The sequence below is a fragment of the Struthio camelus genome, chromosome 18, assembly GCF_040807025.1.
Source record: "Struthio camelus isolate bStrCam1 chromosome 18, bStrCam1.hap1, whole genome shotgun sequence".
Taxonomy (NCBI): Eukaryota; Metazoa; Chordata; class Aves; order Struthioniformes; family Struthionidae; genus Struthio; species Struthio camelus.
In genome coordinates this window covers 10,011,178-10,024,882 of record NC_090959.1, presented here as the reverse complement: position 1 = coordinate 10,024,882, position 13,705 = coordinate 10,011,178, and the positions used below count along the sequence as shown (strand labels likewise).

The 13,705-nt window shown below is 45.1% G+C and overlaps 1 protein-coding gene across 1 annotated transcript in view; it reads left to right on the top strand.

Annotated features, from left to right (window-relative positions):
- The first annotated feature begins 1,176 nt into the window (after positions 1-1,176).
- LOC104150059 (plasmanylethanolamine desaturase 1) overlaps positions 1,177-13,705 on the top strand; it is a 43,043-nt gene continuing 30,514 nt past the window's right edge. The window contains exons 1-2 of the mRNA XM_068912460.1: positions 1,177-1,447; positions 5,023-5,142. Coding sequence (XP_068768561.1) covers positions 1,177-1,447; positions 5,023-5,142 — 391 coding nt within the window. The remainder of the gene's footprint in view (positions 1,448-5,022; positions 5,143-13,705) is intronic.

Below are 13,705 nucleotides of genomic sequence, written 5' to 3'. Positions count from 1 at the left end.
GAAGGGGATTTGGGTGGGAAATGTGGTAAAGAAAGGGAGGGGTGCAAACACCAGAGCAAGGCAGAGGCCAGGGACCAGGAGGAGCTGTCAGGCCGAGGGCACGGATGCGCAGCTCCTCTCCCCGCTTGGAGCCTTTCCCTCTCTGGCACCCGCTTGCCTCGGGTGACATTTCTCAAAGGGTAAGAGCCAGTTTGCTTTGCTTCCTCCTCCTCCCGCCTTTGCTCAGCTTTCTGTGCCGTTGCATTAATTCCCTCATGAAATGCCAGAGATCACCAGCTCTCCAGTGTGCCTATAGCAGCTGAGGCAGTTTTAGTGACATGCACTTGTGCCCAGCACGCCCAGTCTTGGACTCTTTCCAGTCTCCTCCTGCTCCCTTGACTGCCCTGAGTCTGCCCTGAGTTCTTCAGCAGCAGCTGTGTAGCATGAGCAGCTTTCCTCCATTTGGCACATTTTGGAGAGGTGCCAGGCGTGCTGTCACGCTTGGCACCTCCCTCATGGCATGTGTGCTGCTGATAGATGACTTCACGTGGGGTCACCGTGTGAAAATATAGTATTAATATTTCTCTGTGTGCCTGGGGAGCTCTGCAGTGCCTGCTGCAGCTAGCGGCACCTCCAGCAAGTAATGGCGAGCGGGCCTACGCCACGCGCAGCCCCAGCTGCAGGTCATGGATTTTGTTCCCGTGACGTTGCCAAATACCCGATTGCAGCGACAGGAGCGGGCTGAGCTGCTGCGCCACGTGGGAAGCGCCGCGCCCGGCGCCTGCCGGCGGGGAAGGTGCTGCTCCAGATGTGGCATTACCCCCCCCCCCGCCGCAGGGGGTGTTCCAGATGTGCACCCCCGCTCCCATGGACAGATGTGCGCGGCGCGCGCCCCGGCAGAAGGGCCGCTCAGCTGTGCGCCCCCCCCCACTGATGCCGACAGATGCGCCCGGGGGGGAGGGGAGGGGGGCGCGCTCCAGATGTGCTTCCGTCCGTGCCGCCGCCCCATTGGCTGCGCAGCGCGGGGCCGCGCTGCCCATTGACCCGGCGGCAGCGGCGCGGCGGCGGCCATAGGCGGGCGGCGGCGGGGGGCGGGGAGGGGCGTGGCCAGCCGCGCCCCCTCCCCCTCCCCGCCCTGCGCACCCCCGCTCCCCCTCCCCGCGGCACCGCAGCGCCTCGGCGCGGCCCCATTTCGCGATGCTGCTGCGGGCCGCAGCGCTGCCGCCGGGCGCCGCGGCGGGGCCTGGGCGCCGCCCGCCGCCACCGCCCGCCGCCGGCCTCGGGCGGGAGTCGCCGCCGCGGGGCGCCGAGCCGCGGGGCCGCGTCATGGCCGAGCGCGGCGCGGCGGCGGCGGCGGAGGCCGAGGCTGAGGCTGAGGCTGCGGCCGCGGAGGGGCCCGAGGGCGGCAGCCGGCGGTGGGGCGCGCAGCACGCCGGCGCCCGCGAGCTTGCCGAGCTCTACTCGCCAGGTGACGGCGGCGGCGGGCCGGGGGGGGCCGGGGGGCTCCCGCTGCCCTGGGCGGGCCGGGCCGGGCCGGGGGGTGAGGTGCGGTGCGGTGCGGTGGGGTGGGGTGGGGTGGGGGGCGGCCGCTCCCTCCCTCCCTTCCCGCGCGGCCCCTGAGGCGAGGCGCCTCGCGCCGCCCCAACGGTCGCTCTCGGCGGGCGCCGCCCTCGCCGCGCGGGGCGGCCGCGGCGCCTGGGCCCGGTCCGGAGCGGGAGCGAGCCCGGGGCCGGCGGCTCCCGGCCTCGTCGCGGCCCTCCGGTGCCCTGGGCGTGTTTTCGGGCCGGCCCAGGCGGCTGCCGCCGGCCCTGCGAGCCCGCGGGCCCCGCTGCCTCGCGGCCCGCTCTTGCCTTTGGCGCCCCTGGCTTATCAAGGGCAGCCTGGAGAAGGTGACTGGGCGGGCGCGCTCGTTACTTGGCGCGCCGCTCCCGAAACAAACTTCGGGAAGGTGAAGGAAGCAAGGCGTGGAGGAGTTAGATGGTCAGAGCACGAATAGGTGGCAGGAGTGGGACTGCGGGTGTTATCTGGACTGTGGACCCGTGCTCGCGTTGATGGGCTGGAGGTTTCCCAGCTAGAGCCTGCCCGCAGCACCGTTCCCTAAGAAAAGGGTCCTTTTCCATTCAAACGCAGGTGTAGACGTTAGGCAGCTAGGCAAGGCAACAGCAGAAGCTTTCACTTCATAATGTTTCAGTATACTACACTGAGACACCAGTCCTGGTGCCTAAGAAAGGGGCAGCGCTTGAATTTTTGTTTTGATCCTCTCTCCCTGAAGCTTGCTGTCATTTCATTGTGCTCTGGCAGGCAGCACCTATTCAGTTTCGCTATGGGGGGGGAAAAAACCCCATTATGCTGTGGAAGGAACTGCAAACTCTTCAAACAGAAATATGTAATCCCTTTCCAGGTAATTGTGTGAGTAGTGCTAGGTATGTTTGTCATTCCCAGTGAATTCACTTGTGGGTGAGGGCCTGGAAAAGGGAAGACGTGTAGTAGAGCCCTCCATGACAGTGCTGTATGCTTGCAGTTTCCAGTAGGTCAACTAAAGAGCCTATCTTGCAGATTCAAGGCAATTAGTGGAAGAGCAGGTGTTTTTACTTACACAGAGCAAAATAATGATAAGATGATGAAATGTGTTCATTAATTTCTCATTCTACACTGGGCAAGTCTGTACCCATTCCAGCTTGTGTTGGTCACCTTTCCCTTGTCTGGAAAGAAGGTGTGTGATGTCTTTCGGCTGTTGCTCTAGATATGCAGTTCTACAGTGACTGATAACCTGTGCATTAGAGAAAAGCAGTCACTGTTCACTGTGTCCTTGCTCAGAAGGAAAATATTTTTCACCTAGGCAACTTGCTACCCTTATCTTTTGTTGTAGGTGGAAGTTCCTGAGATTTATGTGAAGTAGCATATGCATAGTGATATCTAGCAGCAGCGTGATACGATAATAAGTTACATGTGCAATTTTTTTTTTAGTGTTGCATAAGTAATTTACATAAATAAACAACATCAGGATACGCATCTATGTCAGAAGCATGTAATGTCGAACCCCTGAATTCTTAAGAATGCGGGTTACAATGTACTTGTGCAGTGTGTGAATGTTGCTCTGGAGTATTTCCATGATTTTTTAAAGCGTATACTTTGTGATTTTGCATCTGTTCTTTCATGTGGGGCATATGTTTAAATTTGAGTGCTCTGTAAACACAGGTTATCAGTACTGACTTTGACTTCTTTGACTGATTCGTTTTGCCCGTCTGGCCAAAGCTGGGACTGTGTTTCTGGACTTGGATAGACCTTACAGGGATCCTTGTATTCAGAGTGTCAGAGTCTACTTGTACAAACTAACTCAGGGGACCTGCTAATAAGTAGTGTGGTGTCTCCTCGCAGTCAGCTAATTGTTCCATGTGGATCTACCCATTTAGCTCTTCTAATCAGGGTGTGGTTTTCTTATGCAGGAGGTGGATGTTAATTGACTCTAACTTTCATTACTCCAGGGATGGAGTCTCCCACATTATGACCTTATGCTGTCTTGAAATACTTATGTCTTAATTTAATTTTATGATTCTCTGCTATTCTAGGATGCTAACTTACGTATTTATGGTCTTTCTAGATCAAAACTCAGAACTGTAAAAGATCTTTGTTCTGACTTCTTTAAAAGATTGCGTTGTAGGCACGTTGGAGATTTTACTGGTCCTCCTTGATGTTCCTAGTTCCCTTTTATTTTGATGGTACGGTTCAGAAGGACTGGATTTAGCATTTAGAAATAAACTTGACCAGACAGGAGGTCAACACAGAGGGGTAGTAGGAGAGAAGCTGCTCTCTTGAACACGTGCTAGACATAACGTGACATAACGTATGCCTCCAGTAACGTGACAGGATGTGCACCTAAGGTATAGTCATTATCGTATGGTCCACGTGCATGCCACTTCTCCTCAAAATCAAGTTTGAGGAGGTGTGTAATGCTGCATGAGGGAGGTGGAGAATGGGCTGGTGGAGTTCACTGCTGTGGTAAGCCACAGGCAGTGTGTTTACGGGCAGTTGTGCAAGTTGGCCCTTTAAAACAGATGTAAACTGACCTGACAGCTTCTGAGCATGTTAAAGTTAACTACAACCAAGGCCCTTCTGGGCCATGGTGGCAGCTGAGATCTCATTCCTGGATGTAGGCATTGAAGTTCTACTTCTGCTGCTTTAATCCATATGGACTTGCTCTCGACTTCAGTGCCTTGTGAGGACCTAGTAGTGATTAGCAGTAGAAAGCTTCAGCCTGTCTATCTAACTGATCAAAGTGTTACAGTATCCTGACATGCCTGTTGTTTTTTTTAAAGGCAATAAATGCGATTTTTTTAGAGAGGTGCAAAGCAGTATAGCAAGGTACAAGAGAGAGTTTGTGCAGGTTCTTTCTCTTTTCTTTTTCTGTCTGTTGTCATAGCAGAGTGCCTGAGAGATTGTAGCCTTCTACCTGGGAGCAGGAAGGCAAAGATAAGGCTACAGAAGCTGTGGGTTAAATATTACAGTTCTTGAGCTTCTTATGTATTTGCAATGCTAGAAAAGAAATTCCAGGGCCACCAACGTACTAGATAATGCTTTTTTCTGTTAGCGTGACAGCTTTATTTACAAGTGCTGAGATTTTGAATATTACTGATCTTAAGGTGATTTAACTACAGGCATCTGAGGCTAGAAATTTTTTCGCAGATTCAGGCATACCAGCAACACTGAGTATTGAATGAAATGCACGTTTTGAAAAAAATTGGGTGTGGAGGAGCCTTCTGCCAGCAGCCACTGGGAGAGGGAAACTAGGACAGCGTGAGAAGATGTCTGCTTTGTGCCTCTTGTGTTTGGCAACGAGGAGGGAAGGGGTTAGTAGTGGCTCAGGGAGGAGGAATGTCATTTGACAAAATATGCACACCTCTCATGGAAAAAAAAGCTTCTGATTCACTTCCCTGTTAGACCAATGGAATAAGTCATCCAGGCAATAGAACAGTCTTTCTGTATTATTCACACTTGAGAATGTCCTCTCGGATAAAAGTAAAACATGCTCTTTCTTTTCAACAGGAAAAAGAGTACAAGAATGGATCTCTGTCATCTTATGCTTCTCTCTGATCGGTTTCAATTTTTACAATCTTCTCTTCTACTTGCGACTGGAACACACGCCCTCCATTATTGTCGGGATATGTAAGTAGAAGCTGTTTGCTGCAGTCAACAAGGCAAGACTGTCTGTGATAATGCTGGAAACAAATGTGTGATGTTTTTTGTTTACCTTATTAGAAAGGGAGAAGGACGTTTGTGCATGTGCAATTATAGTGTCTCTGAGACAGCATCTGCAAGAATTGTTACTACTTTGTCTTTCATTTCAGTGGCTTCTAGGGGATCTCACAGGTGAAGTTTTTAACTTGCAGAGAAGTAGCTAATAGCTGTTTACCAAATGTGGTGCAAGAACACCATCTTCTAGTGTAGTTGTCGCAAGCATGCGGACTGTTCAGAGGGAAAAGAGCTGTCAGACTGTCAGAGCTGGGGGAAAAAAGCACTTGGTTCACAGCAATATTTACAGGAATTTCTCAGAAAGTAAAAGCTCTTATAAAAGGTGTCTCAGACACCTCATTGGTTAGGATATCTGTGATCTGATAATTAAAAATTAATACTTTGGAATGAGTGTTATGCTTTCATGTCAGGATGTGAAATTTGGCCTTTACCCTACACATGGACTTTTTTCTAAGAGTACTAGGAAAGCTGTAGCTTTCTTGTCATAATGAATGACTTTTGGTCTATTAATATTTTGTATGATTGGAAGCCTAGGAAAGCAAGCTCAGTCTGGTGTCTGTGCCTCAGATGTGGAGAGGTATTAAAGCTGCCTGGATCTTCCCAGTACAGAGCTGGTCTTGCTTGAATGACTCTTAAGTATAACATAAGTTTCAAATGCTTTGCATCTTGCTGTGAGCAGAGAGTCTGTCTTTTGAGTGTTGTGACTGATCACTGCTGTTTGTTGATTCTTGGATGGTAGATGGCTCCGTGATTGTTTTTCTTTTGTCTTGGAGTTCCGGAACCAATTTGGTTCCTCCAGGACTGCAGATAAATTACCTAATCAACTTCCCCATTCCTGTGCATCAGTTAGGAGTGGAGAATGGAGAGGAAGAATTGTTTTTTAATTCAGGCATGGACTTTCATTATGAAGAATGCAGTATTGCTTTTTATGCCTTACTAAAGTGTTTTTAAATCTACTAACCCAATCCATGTGCTCCTGGTTTAAGTGACTTAAACAAAAGTATTCAAGATAGTTGTAAAAAGAAGCAGGAATCTAATAGTGTTGCATTCCAAAATGATTTTGAAGACAGTAAGCAGTAGCAGTCTTCTCCTGATCCGAAGATGTATTCTGAATACCATAGTATACCACCTTCCTCTTTCAGGAGGTGTTACAAACATTTATATTTACCTGAATCTTTGCCTCCTGTTAGCTGATGAGATAGAGGTGTTGAGAGGAATGGGGAAGAAAATGCCGTGCGAACTATGCCATCGCGATAAGGAGCGATGCAGGAGAGAATCGGTAATGATGATTAACCTGTAGTAGGATCTGTTTGCAACTGGCTTTCATCTCAAAGGTAATATTGATAAAAGCTCGTGTCCTCTGTTATCCGGGTTACCAGCTTAACTGATAAAGCAGCCAATTCACTGATAGTATTATTTAAGTAGTAGTGAATGATTAAAGTGGCAGAATCTGGATTCTGTGTAAATAAAGAAGTGTGGAAATAACTGATAGCCTGTATAAAAATGAGTGCAATAAAGTATTGAGTGCTGCATACCATCCTGTTTTGCTGTCTTCAATGCATTATATCTCCAGATAAAGCGTGGATGATGTCAGATTCACATCATACAGTGATGATTAGCTCTTACTAAGTTTTGTGAAATACCTCTGCCTAACTGAACTGCTTCCTAAATAACCACATGCAATACAACTGGTAAGATAGGATATCGGGTCATGGACATCGTTGGATGTGTCCCCATTGGAAACCTTCCTGATGCTTAGGTTACAAAATTGACCTTTGAGCTGAAATCAGAAGATAAACATTCTGCTAATGAGCTAAGTTCACATCAGGTCTTTGTCTTTGGAAAGTACAGGAATATGAGAAATTTGAAAGTAAGTAGCGATCTGGTCTCATGCGTGTTGTCCTGAGCCAGTCCATTAAGATGGATTGTTGGACCCCTGTGTGCTCTTATGTAAATATTTTTTAATTAAAAAAAAAACAGACTAATTTGAGCCTTTATGGTTTTATTTCACCTAGCCTAGATCCTGTATATATAATTAAAGGCTGTGTAACCATCTCTTCTCTCAATGCCTTTAAAGGCATACATAGTTGTAGATTGAGTTGTATTGTAAATATGTTAATCTAGAAATACTTGGGAGTAAAAAGATCTGATCTTCCTCGTTCTCGGGAAGTAGTTGCTTCCTTGTGTGATGTGAACAGGCAATCTGCTTGGAAATGAACTTGCATGTCTTGCTGTAATTTGCTGTGCTGAATCACTTACAGATGCATTATTTGGTGAGAGAAGGCAGGCGAGAAATTTATTGTGTTGTTTTAGAATAGCTTTTGAGCTAGGTTGTTTTGTGCTGGCTGAAGATGATCTTACAGGAAAGGAAGAGGAACCCATGTGACCCTTCCATCCCTTCCCCTCCTTGCCCTCAAAAAATAAATAAAAAAAAAGAGTAGGTGAGGGATGGATTTTCCCCTTGTTTCTGGGTTAAATCTGGTCATGCCTTATTCTGAATCTCTTCAGCGATGAGGAGCTGTGAAAACTTTTCATGCAAGCTGACAGTTATAGGGAAGTAGATGTGAATTTAGGTATTTTGTATAAATATGACTTTATGTATATATAATGTATATTTTTGTGTGCATATATATGCATGTATACACATCTGCATGTATGCACATGTATGTGTAGGTGTAAGTGTGCATGTATATGTTTAACTGCAGTGTAGGCTTGGCGGGAAAGTGGGATGTGATGAAGATTTGATACCCTCCCGTTTTGCCAGGTGAGACTGGACTAGCCGTTGCAATGGGACACCATCCTAGCAATCCAGCAGAACCAGAGAACAGCCTCTGTCGCTTTGTAGGAGCTCAGTAATGCCGCGCCGCGGGGCAAGATTGGCATAGATCTTCCTTCTGTGACAGCAGAAAAGCCTCACCAAAACAAATAAGATTAGGCTTGAAAGCTCCTATACCTTAAGGCTCTTTTGTGGTGTATAGCATATTATTCAATATGCATGAGGTGTATATAGCGGTGGGATATTAATAGCATCTAGATTAAAATTTGGCAAGTTACAGCATGCATTATGGCTTTCTTTTTCCTTCCCTGTGCCTTTCTGTGAGGTTATAATGCTTTTTGGCCAAATCAGTTGACTTGTTTCTGATGCTTTTATCTGCAGCCAGGCTGTGTTCTTGGTAGATACTGTTTAATTGTAGCCTTATAAAAATTGGTCATTGAGTTTGTGTTCTAGCCTATTTATATGCATAAAAACTGCCCCACATATGCAGCTATCTTTAGACAGGTAGGCTTAACAGAGCACAAGGTTAATCATTGCTGAAGTGAGAGAGAGAGAGAAATAATTTTTTTCAATCCTCTTTGAAGCAGAGATACCTAATTACTACTGGTGTTGTGGATTGAGAGAGCATGCAGAAAGAAATCACTTGGTTTATTTTTAAAATAGAAACTTGTTCTAATCAAGGCCCAAAACTTTTGTTCAAGCCTGAGTAGCTCTGCAGAGCTACGCTTTGGTTAGCTGCATTGCAGAGCCAAATGAGTGTGTAATGTCTGATATGAATATGCCAGCTGTGGCACATGTTAAACGCTCTCTAGAAACCATAGCTACTCTTTGAAATGGACTGCTGTGCATGTGTATCGGCTGCTTCAAAATCCTATTGCCTTATAGCAAAAGACAGAGCCTTCTTTTACATCTATAATGACCTCACTTATTTTGGATTTACTTTGTACACTGAAATGAATTTCCACTTGGAAATTTGGTTTAAAGTTTGCTGAAATTTCAGCGGGGGAAGCTTTAACAAATGAAAATTATCTCCCTTATTTGAGTCTTGGCTCAAAAATCAAGTCTTTGCCACCTGCAGCCTTGTCCCGTCTGAAATAACTGTTGGTTACTTGGCAACTGTCAGTAATTTGGTGTTTCCCGTCCTAAACTGTACCATCATCTGAATGTGAAGGCTCCACAAACTGTCATGATTAAAGAGATTAAACTTCAATTCTATATTTTTCTTGCACTGATTCTATTGCAGTAATACAATTTATATTGTTTATATCTTATCTTTTACTGTTAACCCATTTCAAATGGAGGGGGAAGTGTTAACATAGGAGTTCTGTGTCTTTTCCATTCCAAAGATCCTCTGGGTTGTTGGTCTTGAAAGAGGACTTGTGGAACATAATTAGTTTTGCACTGGGGCAGATGATTTTAATGCTACTTACCTGTTCCTCATCTAGCTTTGATTAGGGGACAAACTTCTGATGCGTGTGCTTACAGCTGTTCTCTGGCAGGATAGCTGAAGGCTATGCTGTGGGGGGAGAGTTGAGCCAGCCTCCCTGTTTGGTGTTGCTTATCCTGGAAATGGAGGGAAGCTGGTGACATGGCCCCATTTGTGCTTTCCTGCTTGGTTATTTGTGTGTATGTGAATGGGCTATTCCTCTTTGTCTTGGTGATGAGGACTAAGTGACAAAGAAAGCTCTGTTTGTTTGCTGGGTTGTCAGGGGCTCTCTTAAAGTTGCAGGGGACTTTGAGTAGAGGATTTGAGAAGTATAGGTCTCAGTGGTCCTGATTCACTTAAAATAGTGCCTCCTTCATTTCAAAATATCAACAAGCACCATGGTGGAGTGTTGCCCTAACGAAGCAGTGAGTTGCAGCGAATGTTGCCAGGAGTGATCAGCTTCAGCTAGAGAGTGCAGACCTTGAACAAAAGCAGCATTATGGCCGCTTATGTCCTAAGCCAGGCTAATGTGTAGGTATTAAGATCTCCTCTGGGTGCAAACTTGTGTGCAGAAAGCCGCCTGGTTCTCCTGAGAGCTCAGCTGACCCTGCTTGATTCCTGGGAGTATTTTACATGCATGAAGCCAGAGGATTGGTTTGCTTAGTCACTGGTGAAGGGATTGGATTTTTTTTCAATGAGGGAAGGTTCACTCTTGATTTTTCTTTTAGTATCCTTTATTCTCTTTTCTCTCAGTATCTCTTCTGGGATGTCTTAGTCACGTCTTTTTTTCTTCTGAATGGTGGCACTTGCATAAGACCTTGAGACCAAGGTAAAGTTGATAGGATTCTGTTTAAATGTAACAAGTGTTTCACAAATGCTCCATCAGCCAGAGAAATAATAGGAATAGTTTGCTTTGCGCTAATAGACTAAGAGTACCATTGATTTTGTGGGATAGTGATTCTTGTCCCAGTCATCCTTTTGGCAGATGAGCACTTGCTTTAGAAGCTGCTGCTGTTCTACTCTGGGGAGATGGCACCAGTTTCCTTGGGGATCTCCTTTTCCTGGTAGCTTCTGGCCATGTCACCAGCTATATGGCGTCTGACCTGGAGGCTGGCGTTGAGGTCTCCGTTGCAGTTGATGGAGAGGCAAGGGATGTGCCTGTATACTTCTAGACAACTGTTGCTGGGAAGAAGATTCTAGTGGCTTCCCCCTATACATGAGATTATTGGGGGAAGGACAAGAATGTATTTTGTGTTTTGTGTATTTTGCAAGAACGATAAGAAACTCGAAAAGCATAGTGTGATCACTGAGTGAAGGGTGCTATTGTATAACAAAATATTAGGAGTTGGTACTCATTTTTTATCTTGGACATTGGCAAATATTTTCATCTGTTCAAAGCCTTAACTATAGGGAAGATGCCTACAGGCAAAAGGGAGTAAACTTGGCATACTGCTGTTCTTGGGCTGTGCAGACCTAGCCCATATTCAGCAAGTTCTTTCCAATTCTGACAGATTGTCATCTGTTCCAGTCACTTCTATTGCTGTGTAAGCTGTATCTGTAATGTACCATTTTATTTTGTTTACTTTTTGCTCACCTTCTGCCTGAGGCATCCTCTCTATGGCTTAGGTTAGTTTTTCTTTTCCAGTCTCTGGAACGTGTTTATTATAGGCATGGCTTATTTGAAAAGCTAGCTATAATATAACTATATAATTATAGCTATATCTAATAATATAATATTCAGGTCTTTATTTTATTTCATAGTTCTCTGCTTGCTTCCGCAGTTAGCTCCAGGTTTGACTGAGTATTTTTCAGCTTAACATAGCCAAAGTGATTAACTTTACTTTTTAAGCTGCTACACTTTATACTTGCTAAAATGCTCAGAGATTATTTACTTAGTGTTGTAACTTGCCATCAAACCCCTACCTCCTGGGATAGAAAGGACACTGCACTGAAGTAAATGGACTACGTGTGGAATGCAGATGACTGAGGCATTTTAATTTTTTAGCATATATGTAACATAGCTGTTAATTTAGCATATTGATTTTAATAGGAAATGAAAAATCTGTCATGGAATTAGCCTCCCCTTTTGACTCTTTTGTACTGTAACGTTCAACTAGTTCATATAGTCACTGACTAAAAATGGCTATACTTCTCTACAGTGTTACACAATTGCACAAAGTTGTTTTTTAATATCATACAACAATGATGATTGTTCCCCTCCACCCCCCTCAAAGATTCTCCAACTCAGATTTTATTGTGAAAATGAAACTTCATCTGTTCCGCTGAGAGGCTTCCACGTTAGAATTTGAGAGTTAACTGTGCAAAGTCAGGCTCCCACCTGGCTGCATAAAACTTCTGTGAAGAACAACTTTTTGTTGCAAACATGCAAAATACCTTTATCTGTTGAACGGCTTGTATCTGAAACGTCTAGCTCTCATTTGACTTCTTTCCTTTCATGCTGAGTATAGTCACGTTGCAGGAAGTGGTTTATGGCTTGCTCAGAGAAGTCCCTCGTTAACGTAAGTTGTAAACTCATAATTTTGTACTTAACAAAGAAGAGGAGGAGTGAGGGCTTTTCTCTGACACTAACTCCTACGTATAGTCTGGTTTATGAACAGACCATAAGCAGCAGCAAAACTGTGTTGTGCCAATTATATGTTTGGGTCAGCTGCACTTACTGTCTTTGGCACCTGTTGCCCAGCAGGTGACCTGGTGGCCTCAGCAAGGGACAGTCATCCTGTGGTATGTCCCCTGGCTTCCTAGGCACTATACTGTCCCGTAGGTATGCTGGTACCTGTGAAGTATCACCAATATGGGATAGTTGGAAAAGTACAGCCCTTCTAGCACATTTAGGTCCTCTACTTCTAAGTCCTTGTTAAAACACCAGCACAGAAATGGTATTTGTGTGTATCCTTTTGGACCTCAGTCATGTTTTCACATATGTTAAAATACCTGCAGCTGATTAGACTTCATTTGTATGCCTTTGATCTCCCTGTATGCTAGACTTGTTTCTCTTCTGCTTCTAATTCAGCAGTGTCTGCTTTCTAAACAAAGAAAAAAACCTCTTCTGTTGAGCATGTTCTGTGGCTTGCTTTTTAACTGAAACGCCTTCTCCCCTTCTGCCTCTGCGTTTTCCATACGTTCACTTCCTCCTCAAATATAAACTATAGATGGGCTCTTCTTCCATCCTACGCCTCAGCAGGTTAGATTAAAGAAACTAAGGTATGTAGAGCAGTATTTCTCTAATGCTTTCCTGGTTTTGCTTCTCCTCACCATGTGAATCCACTGTTCACAGTTCATGCATGAATGCTGTGGATAACCTGACTTCTCTGACTCTGATTAGCTCATAATTAAATATGATTTGACAGCCCTGGACGTGTCTTGCCCTCCCGACCTTGATGATGGAGCATTGAGATCTGTACCATCTCAGAGAAGTAACTGAATACCTGTGCCTTGATTTTTCTCATTTTAAATAAAGACAATGCGATGTGTAGGAGAAAATTGAGATTAATTCTTTGGTGTCTGGCATGCTTTCAAAATCTGCAGATCAGATGCAAAGTGTTACAATGCTTGCTATATATCACTTATGTTACAGTTTGTGCTCTCTCATTATAGCTCTTCATACATGACTGCTGAGGAGTGAGCAAGCCCTTCTGCAGTACTACTGCAGCGTGGCTTCTGGCAGTTGGGCATTTCAGACTGCTTTAGCTTAAGGCACAGCTTCAGGCACCATTCACTTTTTCCTCTTAGCTTGCTACAAGTTGCCTTCAAAGTAACACGTGAAACATCTGTGAACTATCAGTATTTTGCTTGTATTTTTGTTAATTCTTTCTGCTGTTATTTCAGGCTGTTGTAATGCAGTATGCTGGAGGGGATGTGAAAACTGATTAATAGGTCATTACCTCAGCAAGAATGATATCTGAGTTATTGCAAAGTGAAGTTTTGCTCAGGTATCTTTCCTCTAAGGGGAGGCTCTTTGCTCTTTCAGCTGCTTGATACAGATTCAAAAGCTTTTGTGCTTCACATTGTCTCTCTGTAGCTATAGGTTACATGTGTAGTCTGAAACAGAACAAGTATATACTGCTTATACAAACAAGTTTACGGCTTATAAAAATGTGATTTGTCTTCAGTACAGCAAAGCCAAGAGAATTAATCAAGTGTGTGGCTGCCCCCTTCAAGGCAATAAATAAAGCTTGAAGTGTCTGCTACTGTACCTAAGATTTTATTCTGATTGGACAATGGATTTGTGAGTGGGGATGGATTTTTCCTAATAG